Source organism: Oncorhynchus gorbuscha, linkage group LG09 (assembly GCF_021184085.1).
Source record: "Oncorhynchus gorbuscha isolate QuinsamMale2020 ecotype Even-year linkage group LG09, OgorEven_v1.0, whole genome shotgun sequence".
Classification (NCBI taxonomy): domain Eukaryota; kingdom Metazoa; phylum Chordata; class Actinopteri; order Salmoniformes; family Salmonidae; genus Oncorhynchus; species Oncorhynchus gorbuscha.
In genome coordinates, this window is record NC_060181.1 from 8,488,019 (window position 1) to 8,507,403 (window position 19,385).

At 43.0% G+C, this 19,385-nt stretch overlaps 1 protein-coding gene across 2 annotated transcripts in view; it reads right to left on the reverse strand.

Annotated features, from left to right (window-relative positions):
- The window catches only part of LOC124042665 (fibronectin type III domain-containing protein 5-like), a 47,925-nt gene extending 31,629 nt beyond the window's left edge, over window positions 1-16,296 (reverse strand). Inside the window, exon 1 of one of the 2 annotated variants that reach the window (XM_046360747.1) lies at window positions 15,651-16,296. In XM_046360747.1, coding sequence (XP_046216703.1) covers window positions 15,651-15,729 — 79 coding nt within the window. In that variant the 5' untranslated portion in view covers window positions 15,730-16,296. Of the gene's footprint in view, window positions 1-15,644 lie in introns of both variants that reach the window. The other variant, XM_046360746.1, reaches the window with a different exon arrangement.
- Between the last annotated feature and the right edge of the window lie 3,089 nt (window positions 16,297-19,385).

The following is a 19,385-nucleotide window of genomic DNA, read 5'->3' on the forward strand; positions in this document are numbered from 1 at the left end:
CTCATTTCCAAAATCCTGAAGTATTCCTTTAAGAAGATTATACAGTACTCTCTCTCACTAGGTTACTCTCTGTCAGTGACAATGTCTCACCCTGATATCTGCTCTCTGACCCTGGTATCTGCTGTCTCACCCTGATATCTGCTCTCTGACCCTGGTATCTGCTGTCTAATCCTGGTATCTGCTGTCTGACCCTGGTATCTGCTGTCTGACCCTGATATCTTCTGTTTTAATCCTGGTATCTGCTGTCTCACCCTGATATCTTCTGTTTTAATCCTGATATCTGCTGTCTCACCCTGATATCTGCTCTCTGACCCTGATATATCTGCTCTCTGACCCTGATATATCTGCTGTCTGACCCTGATATCTGCTGTCTCACCCTGATATCTGCTCTCTGACCCTGATATATCTGCTCTCTGACCCTGATATATCTGCTGTCTGACCCTGATATATCTGCTGTCTGACCCTGGTATCTGCTGTTTTAATCCTGATATCTGCTGTTTTAATCCTGATATATCTGCTGTCTAATCCTGATAACTGCTGTTTTAATCCTGATATATCTGCTGTCTAATCCTGATAACTGCTGTTTTAATCCTGATATATCTGCTGTCTAATCCTGATATCTGCTTTTTGCTGATGTTTTCTCTTAGCTTGTTTTTGATCTGTTTAACTCTCCCCCCGACTGTGTGTCTGATGCTCATAACAACTCACACATCAGGGAGGCTGCACGGTTGATGGCCTCATTAAGGAGAGATGTTTCCTAGCCTCGGTGCTTCTTCACCTGCATTGCTTGCTGTTTGGGGTTTTAGGCTGGGTTTCTGTACAGCACTTTGAGATATCAGCTGATGCAAGAAATGCTTTATAAATACATTTGATTTGATTTTGATTTGATGTTGGAGGCACACACAGTCACACAGTCACACAGTCACACACAGTCACACACCACACACAGTCACACACAGTCACACAGTCACACACAGTCGCACAGTCGCACAGTCACACAGTCGCACAGTCACACAGTCGCACAGTCACACAGTCACACACAGTCGCACAGTCGCACACAGGCACACACAGTCTCACACACAGTCACAGTCTCACACACAGTCACAGTCTCACACACAGTCACACAGTCACAGTCACACACATTCACACAGTCACACAGTCACACACGGTCACACAGTCACACACAGTCACACACTACACACAGTCGCACACAGTCACACACAGGCACACAGTCACACACAGTCACACAGTCTCACACACAGTCACAGTCTCACACACAGTCGCACACAGTCACACACACAGTCACAGTCACACACAGTCACACAGTCACACACCACACACAGTCACACAGTCACACACAGTCACACAGTCACACACAGTCACACAGTCACACAGTCGCACGCAGTCACACAGTCGCACACAGTCACACAGTCACACACAGTTACACAGTCACACAGTCACACACAGTCACACAGTCACACACAGTTACACAGTCGCACACAGGCACACACACAGTCACACACAGTCACACAGTCTCACACATAGTCACAGTCTCACACACAGTCGCACAGTCACACACACAGTCACAGTCACACACAGTCACACAGTCACACACAGTCACACAGTCACACAGTCACACAGTCACACAGTCGCACACTACACACAGTCGCACACAGGCACACATAGTCGCACACAGTCACACAGTCTCACACACAGTCACACAGTCTCACACACAGTCACACACACAGTCACAGTCACACACAGTCACACAGTCACACACAGTCACACAGTCACACACAGTCACACAGTCACACACAGTCACACACAGTCACACAGTCACACACAGTCACACAGTCACCCACACAAGTGCTGATGAGGAAAGGCAATATTTGAAGAGTATTGCGACACGGCCTTTGAACTATCGACCCTGTGGGTGAATCTCAATAGTCTTCAGTGTCTTCCTCTCCTCAGTGCAAATGAAGGAAAGTTGACAAGGATATTAGGAAAGGAAACCACTTTGAGACAATGAGATACAGCCAGCCAGTGTCCTCAGAGTGCAGTTGTTAGTGTCCTGTGTGTAATTATTATTTATTTATTTCACCTTTAACCAGGTAGGCTAGTTGAGAACACCTTTATTTAACCAGGTAGGCTAGGTGAGAACACCTTTATTTAACCAGGTAGGCTAGGTGAGAACACCTTTAACCAGGTAGGCTAGTTGAGAACACCTTTATTTAACCAGGTAGGCTAGGTGAGAACACCTTTATTTAACCAGGTAGGCTAGTTGAGAACACCTTTATTTAACCAGGTAGGCTAGGTGAGAACACCTTTATTTAACCAGGTAGGCTAGTTGAGAACACCTTTATTTAACCGGGTAGGCTAGTTGAGAACACCTTTATTTAACCAGGTAGGCTAGTTGAGAACACCTTTATTTAAACAGGTAGGCTAGTTGAGAACACCTTTATTTAACCAGGTAGGCTAGTTGAGAACACCTTTATTTAACCAGGTAGGCTAGTTGAGAACACCTTTATTTAACCAGGTAGGCTAGTTGAGAACACCTTTATTTAACCAGGTAGGCTAGTTGAGAACACCTTTATTTAACCCGGTAGGCTAGTTGAGAACACCTTTATTTAACCGGGTAGGCTAGTTGAGAACACCTTTATTTAACCAGGTAGGCTAGTTGAGAACACCTTTATTTAACCAGGTAGGCTAGGTGAGAACACCTTTATTTAACCAGGTAGGCTAGGTGAGAACACCTTTATTTAACCAGGTAGGCTAGTTGAGAACACCTTTATTTAACCGGGTAGGCTAGGTGAGAACACCTTTATTTAACCAGGTAGGCTAGGTGAGAACACCTTTATTTAACCAGGTAGGCTAGTTGAGAACACCTTTATTTAACCAGGTAGGCTAGTTGAGAACACCTTTATTTAACCAGGTAGGCTAGTTGAGAACACCTTTATTTAACCAGGTAGGCTAGTTGAGAACACCTTTATTTAACCAGGTAGGCTAGTTGAGAACACCTTTATTTAACCGGGTAGGCTAGGTGAGAACACCTTTATTTAACCAGGTAGGCTAGGTGAGAACACCTTTATTTAACCAGGTAGGCTAGTTGAGAACACCTTTATTTAACCAGGTAGGCTAGTTGAGAACACCTTTATTTAACCAGGTAGGCTAGTTGAGAACACCTTTATTTAACCAGGTAGGCTAGTTGAGAACACCTTTATTTAACCAGGTAGGCTAGTTGAGAACTAGTTCTCATTTACAACTGCGACCTGGCCAAGATAAAGCAAAGCAGTGCGACACAAACAACAACAGAGTTACACATAAACAAACGTACAGTCAATAACACAATAGAAAAAAGAAAGTCTATATACAGTGTGTGCAAATGGCTTGAGAAGGTATGGCAATAAATAGACCATAGTAGCGAAGTAAATACAATTTAGCAAATTAACACTGGAGTGATAGATGAGCAGATGATGATGTGCAAGTAGAAATACTGATGTGCAAAAGAGCAGAAATGTAAATAAAAGCAAGATGGGAATGAGGTAGGAATGGACTTTACAGTGTCCCAGAACTTTTTGCAGTTAGAGCTACGGGATGCACATTTCTGTTTGAAAAAGCTTGTATTTGCTTTCCTGACTGACTGTGTGTATTGGTTCCTGACTTCCCTGAACAGTTGCATATCGCGGGGACTATCCGATGCTAGTGCAGTCCGCCACAGGATGTTGTTGTGCTGGTCGAGGGCAGTCAGGTCTGGAGTGATCCAAGTGCTATATCTTTTCTTAGTTCTACATTTTTTTGAAAGGGGCATGCTTTTTTAAGATGTTGAGGAAATTACTTTTAAAGAACGACCAGGCATACTCGACTGACGGGATTAAGTCAATATCCTTCCAGGATACCCGGGCCAAGTCGAATAGAAAGGCCTGCGCACAGAAGTGTTTTAGGGAGCATTTGACAGTGATGAGGGGTGGTTGTTTGACCGCGGACCCATAGCGGATGCAGGCAATGAGGCAGTGATCTCTGAGATCCTGATTGAAGATGTATTTGGAGGGCAAGTTGGTCAGGATAATATCTATGAGGGTGCCCATGTTTACGGATTTAGGGTTGTACCTGGTGGGTCCCTTGATCATTTGTGTGAGATTGAGGGCTTCTAGATTAGATTGTAGGACTGCTGGGGTGTTAAGCATATCCCAGTTTAGGTCACCTAACAGAACAAACTCTTAAGATAGATGGGGGGCAATCAATTCACATATGGTGTCCAGGGCACAGAGCTGAGGGGGGGTCTATAACAGGCAGCAACAGTGAGAAACTTATTTCTGGAGAGATACATTTTGTAAATTAGAAGCTCAAACTGTTTGGGGATAGACCTGGAAAGTATGACAGAACTTTGCAAGCTATATCTAGAGTAGATTGCAACTCCTCCCCCTTTGGCAGTTCTATCAGTTCCATCAGTTCTTGATGGAAAATGTTGTAGTTGGCTATGGAAATCTCAGAATTTCTGGTGGCCTTCCTAAGCCAGGATTCAGACATGGCAAGGACATCAGGTTTGGCAGAGTGTGCTAAAGCAGTGAGTAAGACAAACTTAGGGTGGAGGCTTCTGATCGTAACATGCATGAAACCAAGATTTTTGGGGTTACAGAAGACAACAAATGAGAGTGCCTGGGGGCACACAGGGCCTGGGTTAACCTCCAGATCACCTGAGGAACAGAGGAGGAGTAGGATGAGGGTACGGCTAAAGGCTATCAAACTGGTCGTCTAGTGCGTTGGGGACAGAGAATAAAAGGAGCAGATTTCTGGGCGTGGTAGAATAGATTCAGGGCATAATGTGCAGACAGGGGAATGGTGGGGTGCAGGTACAGTGGAGGTAAACCCAGACACTGAGTGATGATAAGAGAGGTTGCATCTCTGGATGTGCTAGTTATGCTGGGTGAGGTCACAGTATGTGTGGGAGGTGGGACAAAGGAGGTATCTGAGGCATGTTGAGTGGGGCTAGGGGCTCCGCAGTAAACTAAAACAATGATAACTATCCTAAACAACAGTATACAGGGCATATTGACATTTGAGAGAGGCATAAAGCAATCACAAGTGTTTATTGGGAGAGCTAGCTAAGACAACAACGGGTAAGACAACAACCGCTAATCAGCTAAGACAACAACAACAGGTGAAATGGCGATGAATGGGCAGAGAGGGTCGGTTAACAACACACGTGGCCTGAGTTCGGGGCTGGGGCCTACAGATAAACAAAAAAGAGTACAGTGATTAATGAACAGTCCAGCAGGCATCAGCTATGTAGCCAAGTGATCATAGGGTCCGGTGAACAGAAACAGATGGAGCAGGGAAGCCGCAAGGTAGTCGTTACTACGCAGCGTTTAAAGTTAGCAGGCCGGGGTTAGTAGAAGCTTCTGCTCTGAAGTCCGGTACAGACCGGTTGAGGGCACAGAGGATGGAGTGGTGGTACAGCAGGGCGCTGTGTCGACAAGGGGTCCGGGCCAGATGGAGTTACATCGGCTGACCAGTCGTGATGGTACAGCAGGGCGCTGTGTCGACAAGGGCCAGATGGCGAAAGAGGTATTGTAGTTGTTGTAATTTCGTTTGCTAGCCGGGAGATGCGCCTGGCTCGCGGCTAACTGGTGCTAGCTTCGGGGCAGGGGAGTTAGCCACTATAGCCACTCGGTAGCAGCTAGCTAGCAGCGGTGATCAGATGCAAAGGACCAGAGCTTACGACAGGGATCAGGAGGAGTAGTGGATTTTAGCAGTGTTGGGGCCAGTGAGGTGGGCCTGACTCGGTGCTAGCTTCGGGGCTGGGTCACTCGGTGGCAGCTAGCTAACTGTGATGATCAGGAGTAATGGTCCAGGGTTTACGTCAGCAATCCGGCGTTGTAGTGGAGAAACAGTCCGATGCTGGCAGGCTGGCAAGTATTATCCAGGCAAAAAAAAATGTCTGGTGTCTGTGCAGAAGGTAAAGGCCACTAGCAGTGGCTGACAATGACTAAATAGCTAGTAGCTAATTAGCTGGTTAGCCTCTGATGGAGGTTCTGGCTATAAAAAATTACGGATCCGTACCACATTGGGTGAGACGGGTTATGGAAGGCATATTTAGTTTTAAAAAATGGAAAAGAGATTGAAAATAAATTGAAATTATACAAAAAAAGACAAATAATACAAAAAGTACACGAGAAGACAACAAAAAAACGTCTGTACTTCTACGCCATCTCGGAAAAAGATGTGTGTGTGTCCTATGTGTGTGTGTGTCCTATGTGTGTGTGTGCATGTACAGTGCATTCGGGAAGTATGCCGACCCCTTTGCTTTTCCACATTTTGTTACGTTACAGCCTGACATACTGACCAGACCACTCGTGGGTGTGTGTCCAAATACGCATAATGATTTTGTCCACGGACACCAGACACGGTCAGGACACGCAGGTTGAAATATCAAAACAATCAGGTTGAAAAGCATTAAACATTCATGGCAATTTAGGTAGCTAGCTTGCTGTAGCTTGCTGGTTGCTAGCTAATTTGTCCTGGGATATAAACATTGGGTTGTTATTTTACCTGAAATACACAAGGTCCTCTACTCCGACAATTAATCCACAGATAAAAGGGTCAACTTAGTTAGTTTCTAGTAATCTCTCCTCCTTCAAGCTTCTTCTTCTGTGGACTTTATATGGCTGTTTGGCAACCAACTTTAAAGTGCATTACCATCACCAACTGGACTGGATTGTTGACCTCAGTTCATCTTTCAATCACCCATGTGGGTATATGCTCCCAAAAAAACAATGAGGAGATGGGAAAGGGGGGGACTTGCAGCACTTCAAGTATCACAAATAGAACCAAGTTACAGACACTCGTTGAGGCGTGCGAGCAGTGTGGATGCAATGATTGAATAACATTTATTTTGCAACACTCGCGCACGTGATGTGAGCAGTGGGGTCAGCATGTTATTCTAAAATGGATTAAATAAAACATTTTCTTCATCAATCTGCACACAATGCCCCATAATGAAAAAGCAAATGTATTAAAAATAAAAACAGAAATATCTTATTTTCATGAGAATTCGGACCCTGTGCTATGAGACGAGCTCAGGAGCTCCTGTTTTCATTGATCATCTTTGAGATGTTTCTACAACTTCATTGGAGTCTACCTGTGGTAATCAGTTGACTGGAGATGACTTGGATAGGCACAAACCTGTCTATATAAGGTTCCAAGCCATAAGGTCGAAGGAATTGTCCGTAGAGCTCAGAGACAAGGTTGTATTGAGGCACAGATCTGGGGAAGGCTACCAAAACATTTCTGCAGCATTGAAGGTCCCGAAGAACACAGTGGCCTCCACTTAAACGGAAGAAGTTTGGAGCCACCAAGACTCAGGGAGGTGACCAAGAACCCGATGGCCACTCTGACAGAGCTCCAGAGTTCCTCTGTGGAGAAGGGAGAACCTTCCTGAAGGACAACCATCTCTGCAGCACTCCACCAATCAGGCATTTATTGTGGAGTGGCCAGACGGAAGCCACTGCTCTGTAAAAGGCACATGACTGCCTGCATGGAGTTTGCCAAAAGGCACCTAAAGCACTCTCAGACCATGAGAAAGAAGATTATCTGGTCTGATGAAACCAAGACTGAACTCTTTGTCTTGAATGACAAGCGTCATATCTGGAGGAAACCTGGCACCATCGCTATGGTGAAGCATGGTGGTGGCAGCATCCCTACGGTGAAGCATGGTGGTGGCAGCATCATGCTGTGGAGATGTTTTTCAGCGGCAGGGACTGGGAGACTAGTCAGGATCGAGGGAAAGATGAATGGAGCAAAGTAAAAAGAGATCTTTGATGAAAGCCTGCTCCAGAGCACTCAGGACCTCAGACTGGGGCGAAGGTTCACCTTCCATCAGGACAATGACCCTAAGCACACAGTCAAAACAACGCAGGAGTGGCTTTGGGACAAGTCTCTAAATGTCCTTGAGTGGCCCAGCCAGGGCCCGGACTTCAACCTGATCGAACAGAGAAAGAGAGACCTGAAAATAGCTGTGCAGCGATGCTCCCCATCCAACCTGACAGAGCTTGAGAGCGTCATACCCAAGAAGACCCAAGGCTGTAATCGCAGCCAAAGGTGCTTCAACAATGTAATGTGTAAAGCTTATGATTACTTATGTAAATGTGACATTTCAGTTTTTTATTTTCAATACATTTGCAAAAATGTCTAAAAATGTGTTTTTTGCTTTGTCATTGTGAGATATTGTGTGTAAATTGAATCAATAAATCAAAGTGCATTCAGAAGGTGCATTCAGAAGGTGCATTCAGAAGGTGCATTCAGAAGGTGCATTCAGAAGGTGCATTCAGAAGGTGCATTCAGAAGGTGCATTCAGAAGGTGCATTCAGAAGGTGCATTCAAATAATTTTTTAGAATAAGGCTGTAATGTAACAAAATGTGGAAAAAGTCACGAGGTTCTGAATTCTTTCCAAAGGCTCTGTCTGGGATTGTTTGCCAAAATTGTATTGTGTGTGTAAATTGAATCAATAAATCGAATCAATTTTTAGAATAAGTCTGGAATGTAACAAAATGTGGAAAAAGTCACGAGGTTCTGAATTCTTTCCAAAGGCGCTGTGATATGTCTGGGACTGTTTGCCAAAACCAGCTCATTTATCAGTCTCTCGCTGACACAGCAGAACTAAGAGGTTAGAGAAAAATCTCATCAAATGGTTCCCATCGTCTCACAGTGATGATAGATTACTTTACGGTTAATTACTGTCAACAACACTATATTCCAAGGAATGCTCTAAGGACACACACACACACACACACACACACACACACACACACACACACACACACACACACACACACACACACACACACACACACACACACACACACACACACACACACACACACACACACACACACACACACACACACACAGCTTATACAATGTCAGGAATTTAGAATCATTTTCAATTTTTTTAGAATCACAGTTTACTGCAATACCTTATAATTATCATGCATTATTTGAGAAGGAAGCTGTTAGCAGAGCATAGACTGCGTCGTGCATAAGAACAGCCCTTAGCCGTGGTATATTGGCCATATCGCAGTGCTTAATTATCTCACTGTTCGCACTGTCAACATTCTAATAAAATCGATCAGCGTATAATCAAGTTGCCTCCTCGTTATTTCTCCCACCCCCCCAGAAAGACCATCATGTAAAAGTGCTGTGATCCTACTATGTAATCATCATATCCTGCTACACTGATCCCAGACCTGCTCTCTCATTTGTACATAGAGCTTATGGAGAGGGCCGGTGGAGTAAGTAACTGATCTCGACACAGGTCTTGGTAGTAGTGGCTTGTGAACACGTCACGTGGTCTAGTCGTCTCCATACTGAATTAGAATCATGGGACATACAAATAAAGTGTGATTTGATTTATTTTACTAGTTAAGAACAAATTCTTATTTGTAATGACAGCTGAGGAACAGTGGGTTAACTGCCTGTTCAGGGGCAGAACGACTTGTACCTTGTCAGCTCGGGGATTTGAACTTGCAACCTTCCGGTTACTAGTCCAACACTCTAACCACTAGGCTACCCTGCCGAAGAGGCAATCGAATTTGACGTTCAGCATCACCACCTCCACTAGCTAATAGGCTTACTAGTGTAACGGATGTGAAATGGCTAGCTAGTTAGCGGTGGTGCGCGCTCTGCAAGGGCCGCGGCTTTTGTGGAGCGATGGGTAACGATGCTTCGAGGGTGACTGTTGATGTGTGCAGAGGGTTCCTGGTTCGCGCCCGGGGACGGACTAAAGTATATATACTGTTACACTAGCTAGCAGCGATGCTAATCCCGCCAGTTCAACATCACCACGTCCACTAGCTAATAGGCTTACTAGCTAGCAGCGATGCTAATCCCGCCAGTTCAGCATCACCACGTCCACTAGCTAATAGGCTTACTAGCTAGCAGCGATGCTAATCCCGCCAGTTCAGCATCACCACGTCCACTAGCTAATAGGCTTACTAGCTAGCAGCGATGCTAATCCCGCCAGTTCAGCATCACCACGTCCACTAGCTAATAGGCTTACTAGCTAGCAGCGATGCTAATCCCGCCAGTTCAGCATCACCACGTCCACTAGCTAATAGGCTTACTAGCTAGCAGCGATGCTAATCCCACCAGTTCAGCATCACCACGACCACTAGCTAATAAGCTTACTAGCTAGCAGCGATGCTAATCCCACCAGTTCAGCATCACCACGACCACTAGCTAATAAGCTTACTAGCTAGCAGCGATGCTAATCACACCAGTTCAACATCACCACGACCACTAGCTAATAAGCTTACTAACTAGCAGCGAACAAGCAAACGTAAAACCTGGCTTGTCATGCAGAAATCAATGTTGGGCTGTACAACATGCAAAAAGGTAGCTTGGGTCTAGAAATGACTGGAGGGATTCAACTAGCAAAAGTGTGGGTGGAAAAGGTACCCAATTGTCATACTTGAGTAAAAGTATAGATACCTTTTAATAGAAAGTTACTTTAATTAAGTAAAAGTGAAAGTCACCCAGTAAAATACTACTTGAGTAAAAGTCTAAAAGTATTTGGGTTTTAAATATACTTAAGTATCAAAAGTAAAAGTATAAGTCATTTCAAATCCCTTCTATTAAGCAAAGCAGACAGCACCATGTTCTTGTTTTTAAAATGTACGGATAGCCAGAGACACAGTCCAACAGCTGTCTAGGCCCTTTACTCTATTCCATCTTTACTACTGACAAGCCACTGACTTTGAGGAAAGCCAGTGTGTCTATGTATGTGGATGACTCAACACTATACATGTCAGCTACTACAGCGACTGAAATGACTGCAAAGACTTAACAAAGAGTTGCAGTTAGTTTCAGAGTGGGTGGCAAGGAATAAGTTCGTCCTAAATATCTCTAAAACTAAAAGCATTGTATTTGGGACAAATCATTCACTAAACCCTAAACCTCAACTAAATATTGTAATAAATCATGTGGAAATTGAGCAAGTTGAGGTGACCAAACTGTCATGGTCAAAACATATTGATACAACAGTAGCTAAGATGGGAGAGAAGTACGTCCATTTTTTAAATATATTTTTTTATTTTACCATTATTTAACCAGGCAAGTCAGTTAAGAACACATTCTTATTTTCAATGACGACCTAGGAATAGTGGGTTAACTGCCTGTTCAGGGGCAGAATGACAGATTTGTACCTTGTCAGCTCGGGGGTTTGAACTCGCAACCTTCCGGTTACTAGTCCAACGCTCTAACCACTAGGCTACGCTGATAAAGCGCTGCTCTACCTTCTGACAACACTGTCAACAAGGCAGGTCCTACAGGCCCTAGTTTCTACCTTCTCACAGCACTGTCACCAAGGCAGGCCCTACAGGCCCAAGTTTTGTCACATAGAGCCATGTTCAGTCATGTGGTCAGGTGCCACAAAAAAGGACTTAAAAGGAAAATTGCAATTGGTTCAGAACAGGGCAGCACGGCTGGCCCTTGGATGTACACAGAGAGCTAATATTAATAATATGCATGTCACTCTCTCCTGGCTCAAAGTGGAGGAGAGATTGACTTCGTCACTGCTTGTATTTATGAGAGGTATTGAATGCACCGAGAAGGTGCATTCAGAATTCAGAAGGTGCATTCAGAAGGTGCATTCAGAAGGTGCATTCAGAAGGTGCATTCAGAATTCAGAAGGTGCATTCAGAAGGTAGAGCAGCACATGTTGACTGCACCAAGCTGTCTGTCTAAACTACTGGCACACAGCTCGGACACCCATGCATACCCCACAAGACATGCCACCAGAGGTCTCTTCACAGTCCCCAAGTCCAGAACAGACTATGGATGGCACACAGTACTACATAGAGCCATGACTACATGAAACTCTATTCCACAGTACTACATAGAGCCATGACTACATGGAACTCTATTCCACAGTACTACATAGAGCCATGACTACATGGAACTCTATTCCACAGTACTACATAGAGACATGACTACATGAAACTCTATTCCACAGTACTACATAGAGCCATGACTACATGAAACTCTATTCCACAGTACTACATAGAGCCATGACTACATGAAACTCTATTCCACAGTACTACATAGAGCCATGACTACATGAAACTCTATTCCACAGTACTACATAGAGACATGACTACATGAAACTCTATTCCACAGTACTACATAGAGCCATGACTACATGAAACTCTATTCCACAGTACTACATAGAGCCATGACTACATGAAACTCTATTCCACAGTACTACATAGAGACATGACTACATGAAACTCTATTCCACAGTACTACATAGAGCCATGACTACATGAAACTCTATTCCACAGTACTACATAGAGACATGACTACATGAAACTCTATTCCACAGTACTACATAGAGCCATGACTACATGAAACTCTATTCCACAGTACTACATAGAGCCATGACTACATGAAACTCTATTCCACAGTACTACATAGAGACATGACTACATGAAACTCTATTCCACAGTACTACATAGAGCCATGACTACATGAAACTCTATTCCACAGTACTACATAGAGCCATGACTACATGAAACTCTATTCCACAGTACTACATAGAGACATGACTACATGAAACTCTATTCCACAGTACTACATAGAGCCATGACTACATGGAACTCTATTCCACAGTACTACATAGAGCCATGACTACATGGAACTCTATTCCACAGTACTACATAGAGCCATGACTACATGGAACTCTATTCCACATCAAGTAAATCATTCAAGCAGTAAAATTAGATTTAAAAAACAGATTAAAAAACACCTTATGGAACAGCGGGAACTGTGAAGCAACACACACATAAACACAGACACACTATACATAAACACAGACACACGCATACACACACACACACAATAACATACACACTATACATACACACTATACATACACACTATACATACACACTATACATACACACTATACATAAACACAGACACATGCATACACACACACACACACACAATAACATACACACTATACATACACACTATACATACACACTATACATACACACTATACATACACACACAATAACATACACACTATACATACACACTATACATACACACTATACATACACACTATACACGCACACACGATAACATACACACTATACATACACACTATACATACACACTATACACACACACACTATACATACACACTATACATACACACTATACACACACACACGATAACATACACACTATACATACACACTATACATACACACTATACATACACACTATACATAAACACAGACACATGCATACACACACACACACACACAATAACATACACACTATACATACACACTATACACACACACAATAACATACACACTATACATACACACTATACACACACACTATACACACACACACTATACATACACACTATACACACACACACGATAACATACACACTATACATACACACTATACATACACACTATACATACACTCTATACATACACACTATACACACACACACACTATACATACACACTATACATACACACTATACACACACACACTATACATACACACACTATACATACACACTATACATACACACTATACACACTATACATACACATGGAGTTTGTACTGCATATGTGTGGTAGTGGTGGAGTAGAGGCCTGAGGACACAGTCTGTGAATGCATTGTAATGATTTTAAAATGGTATAAACTGCCTTAATTTTGCTGTACCCCAGGAGGAGTAGCTGCTACTTTGGCAGCAGCTAATAGAGATCCATGGTAAACACAAATACAGAAAAACACTCAGACATTATTTACAAAAGATGCATTTGTGTGTAGTGTGTCTGCCAGAACCAGAGGCAGTAGGGATGACCAAGTGCTCTCTTGATAAGTGCTTCAATTTGACAATTTTCCTGTCCTGCTAAGCATTCAAAACGTAACGAGTACTTTTGGTTTTCAGGGAAAATGTACGGAGTTAAAAAGTACAATCTTTTCTTTAGGAATTTTAGTAAAGTAAAAGTTGCCAAAAATATAAATAGTAAAGTATAGATACCACCAAATAACTACTTAAGTAGTACTTTATATTATTTTTTACAGGGCCAGGTCCTCCTGCAGGTAGAGGAGGGTCGTTAGTGATTGGAGTCACCTGGGATCAGGTTATTTAAACTGTCACTAATCACCTCTCTCTCTCTCTCTCTCTCTCTCTCTCTCTCTCTCTCTCTCTCTCTCTCTCTCTCTCTCTCTCTCTCTCTCTCTCTCTCTCTCTCTCTCTCTCTCTCTCTCTCTCTCTCTCTCTCTCTCTCTCTCTCTCTCTCTCTCTCTCTCTCTCTCTCTCTCTCTCTCTCTCTCTCTCTCTCTCTCTCTCTCACTCTCTAATTGGCCTATACCTGTTGTTCGTGTCCCCTCACTGTTGCCACAGGCTATGAGCCAGCCTGTGACACTACTTAAGTAGTACTTTACACAGCTGGTGGAAAACATCCTGTGCATCAGACGTAGAAAAGGAAAAAGAAAGAAGAGCGCTCTGAAGAAAGGTTTTTGAACACGCCTGAACCCAGGCACATTTGGTGGTAGCTAGCCTTGTAGACAAGAGAGAACAGCCAGGTTAACACTTCAAATAAAATATATAAAATAGTCACTAACAGTCAGTCTTCAGAACAGCCTTGGAAAATTAGGCTGTAAGAAAGGCAAATTTAGGTAACTGCCCCCGCAGCTATGATCAAGTATGTGGGCATACTGCAGTGACGTCTGAAATGCTTTGAATTAAATAGCAGCTTGGAGAGTGTGGTCCATTTCACCATGTCTACTAGGAGACATTTCACCAGCATAGATAGTATACTACTAGGAGACATTTCACCACCATAGATAGTATACTACTAGGAGACATTTCACCACCATAGATAGTATACTACTAGGAGACATTTCACCACCATAGATAGTATACTACTAGGAGACATTTCATCGCCATAGATAGTATACTACTAGGAGACATTTCACCACCATAGATAGTATACTACTAGGAGACATTTCACCACCATATGTAGTATACTGAGTTTGGGAAACACTGGACTACACCAATCCATTCATACCTCTACAACCTGTACTCACAGCTCTATCTCTATCTCACTTATATATATATATATATATATATATATATATATATATATATATATATATATTACATAGTGGTGTTTCTCCAGAACCCCTAGACTACCCTACCATTCATTATATTAGACCAGTGGTTCCCAACCAGGGGCCTAGGACCCCGGGGGTTACTTGGCCTGTCCACAGGGGGTTCTTGAGAAGGCTCATGAGACCATAGGCGTACTGGTAAAATGCACGAGAGGGGGTACTTCAGGGGTACTCCTGGCAGAGCTAAATTCAGTTGGTGATACAGTAACCGAAAAAGATTGTGAACCATCTCCTTCCTCTCATCAATAACCTATTAAATCAATAGCCTATTCACACACAATTATTCTTACTGATTTACCAGTATATGGATGTTCAATTTACATGTGTTTGTACGGGCATAGAACTGTCAGGTCATTGACTTGGTTGATCATCGATTGATAGATCCTGTTCCGGATGCTATTATTAATCATATTAGCATCAACACATGTCAACTTACACTTACCACCGGCGGAAACGGATACGGTAAGCGAGCCCAACACGAGCAGCGGCAGTGTCGCCGCAGAGAAGCCTTGTTTCCCCATCCTCCTTCAAGCAATTTTTTACATCCTGCCCGGACAAACGAATATCCCATTTACTCGCGAAAGCCGGACCGACACCTCGGCTAGTGGGTTGCTTAGCATTCACCGCGCTAAGATCCTTTCCTCCCCCGCTCTCCTTTTCTTGTTCTCATTAAAAAAAAATCGCTTACTGGCGGTGTAGCCTGAACTTGGTCGTTGGTTGCCGCAGAAACGCAACACCGGCGGTTTCAGCACCTGGGACAGGTCTGTGCGCTGCTTACGGTGGGGCACGGTCGGCACAGTCACTTGTTAGATGAACACACACCAACAACAACAAAAAAGGTCTTATTTGAAACGATTACCTCAGTAACGGGACAATTCCGTTGTCCTAAAATTCGTTACCACTGTTTGCTACCCTGTTTAACAAACGTTAGGCTATAGTATATATACCTTAGTATAAACATCCGTTTAGGTTGTTTTTCTCTTGTTGCCATCTTTACCGAGGTGCGCTGGCTGAGGCTGAGAGCCCCAGGGTTGCAGTGCTGCTCCTGTCAGACGGACAAAAACCCACCCCTCTCATCCATATCTTTCTCTCTGTTTTTGTTTTCCTCTCTCTCTCAGTCTCTCTCTCTCTCTCTCTCTCTCTCTCTCTCTCTCTCTCTCTCTCTCTCTCTCTCTCTCTCTCTCTGTCTCTCTCTCTCTCTCTCTCTCTCTCTCTCTCTCTCTCTCTCTGCTCTCACTCTCTCTCTCTCTCTGTCTCTCTCTCTGTCTCTCTCTCTCTCTCTCTCTCTCTCTCTCTCGCTCTCACTCTCTCTCTCTCGCTCTCACTCTCTCTCTCTCTCTCTCGCTCTCACTCTCTCTCTCTCTCTCTGTCTCTCTCTCTCCCTCTGTCTCTCTCTCTCTCTGAGAGGGTCGTCCCAGGAGGGAACTGAGATGTAGAGCGCTTCCCGCTCTTCTTAACACCGCGCTCGGTCGTGCCTCTTTCTAATCTTTATCCAGAGATTATTAATAAAACGACGTTCACCGTTTTTGTATTCTATTGTAAACGTGTATTATTAGCCCAAATAAGGATGTGAAATGTACATTTGCTTATGGTTTATTTTTGAATTCCACTCCCACCAGGTTGCCATTGAGTAATCTAAAGTCTACTCAATAAAACAATGACTGGTTTAAAAAACAACCCAATGTTTCTGTTGTTGCTGCTATGTAGTCTGTATGTAACGATTCTCGTCCTCGTCTAATGACGAGTATGAAAGATCGGACCATTAAGCAGCGTGGTACGTGTCCATGTTAATATGTATTTAAACTGAACACAAACGAAACAGACACAGAGACAGAAAACAACTACCCACAAATCATAGTGGGAAAACAGGCTGCCTAAGTATGGTTCTCAATCAGAGACAACGATAAATAGCTGCCTCTGATTGGGAACCATACCAGGCCAAAACATAGAAATACCAAAACATAGAACAACACATAGAATGCCCACCCCAACTCACACCCTGACCAAACTAAAATAGAGACATAAAAAAGGAACGAAGGTCAGGACGTGACACTAGTCTACATGGTTGGAATAGACTGCGTCTGTGATAAATGTTTTTCTTTACTGGAATCAATGAAGTCCGATTCATAATTTGATGTTGACTGGATGTGACGTAAAAGATAAATGTCCTAACTATAATTGGGGAACCTAAACTACCCCAAACAGTCATTATCGTGTCTCAGTTGACTTTATCTCCTATTATAGCCATGCTTGGACCATCAGGAATCAGGCTGCAGAGGGTACGTGTGTCTGTGTGTGTGTGTGTGCATATGTGTGCATGTGTTTGTGCATGTGTGTGTGTGCATGCATGTGTGTGTGTGTCTGTGTGTGTGCATACGTGTGCATGTGTGTGTGTGTGCATACGTGTGCATGTGTGTGTGTGCATATGTGTGCATGTGTTTGTGCATGTGTGTGTGTGCATGCATGTGTGTGTGTGTGCATACGTGTGCATGTGTGTGTGTGTGCATACGTGTGTCTGTGTGTGTGTGCATATGTGTGCATGTGTGTGTGTGCATACGTGTGCATGTGTATGTGTGTGCATACATGCGCATGTGTGTGTGTGTGCATACGTGTGTGTGTGTGTGTGTGTGTGTGTGTGTGTGTGTGTGTGTGTGTGTGTGTGTGTGTGTGTGTGTGTGTGTGTGTGTGTGTGTGTGTGTGTGTGTGTGTGTGTGTGTGTGTGTGTGTGTGCGTATGTGTGCATATGTGTGCATATGTGTGCATATGTGTGTGTGTGTGTGTGCATACATGTGCATGTGCCTGCTCTTCTGCATCATCAGTGGTGCTGCATATTCATATCGCAGAGTTTCAGTTCATGGTCAGCTAAGGTCCATGTCTCTGTCATTCTGGTACCAATTATTCTGGCCTTCTCCCTCCCTGTATTGGCTTGGATAGCTCAAGAGCTTGCAACTTTTCAATGCTGCTACCCTCAGGCTCAATTTTAAAAGTGTGTCAAATTACTTTCTCATTCATTCATTCATTCATTCACTGATCCTCATATATTACATCAAAGCTTCAAGTGGACTTACTTCAAATGATTTGTGCTTATTGCAAATTATTCATGCTTATTTGAAACTAATTATACTTATTTCAAATGATTCATATTTACTTCAAATGATTCATTCTTACCTCAAATGATTCATACTTATTTCAAATGATTAATTCTTACCTCAAATGATTCATTCTTACTTCAAATGATTACTTCTTTCTTCAAATGATTCATATTTACTTCAAATGATTCATTCTTACTTCAAATGATTCATACTTATTTCAAATGATTCATTCTTACTTCAAATGATTCATATTTACTTCAAATGATTCATATTTACTTCAAATGATTCATTCTTACTTCAAATGATTCATACTTATTTCAAACGATTCATACTTATTTCAAATGATTCATATTTACTTCAAATGATTACTTCTTACTTCAAATGATTCATATTTACTTCAAATGATTCATTCTTACCTCAAATGATTCATTCTTGCTTCAAATGATTCATGTATTTTTGAGACACTCATTGACTCATGTACTGTAGTTATGAACTGAGTGCACTTAGAGAGTAGAGAGAAATATTGTTTGCACGGTGGACGACCATTTTATAAAATTCATAAATACATACAAAAAAATATATATATATACACACACATACATTTGGGCCACCATCTGGTTAATGATGCAGCCAACCTCACCACCCAGCCCTGCCCCCGCCCTGTCAGTCAGTCTGTTTAGATGTGGTTCAGTCTGTCTGTTTAGATGTGGTTCAGTCAGTCAGTTTAGATGTGGTTCAGTCAGTCTGTTTAGATGTGGTTCAGTCAGTCTGTTTAGATGTGGTTCAGTCAGTCAGTCTGTTTAGATGTGGTTCAGTCAGTCAGTCTGTTTAGATGTGGTTCAGTCAGTCTGTTTAGATGTGGTTCAGTCTGTCAGTCTGTTTAGATGTGGTTCAGTCAGTCAGTCTGTTTAGATGTGGTTCAGTCAGTCTGTTTAGATGTGGTTCAGTCAGTCAGTCTGTTTAGATGTGGTTCAGTCAGTCTGTTTAGATGTGGTTCAGTCTGTCTGTTTCGATGTGGTTCAGTCAGTCAGTCTGTCTGTTTAGATGTGGTTCAGTCAGTCAGTCTGTCTGTTTAGATGTGGTTC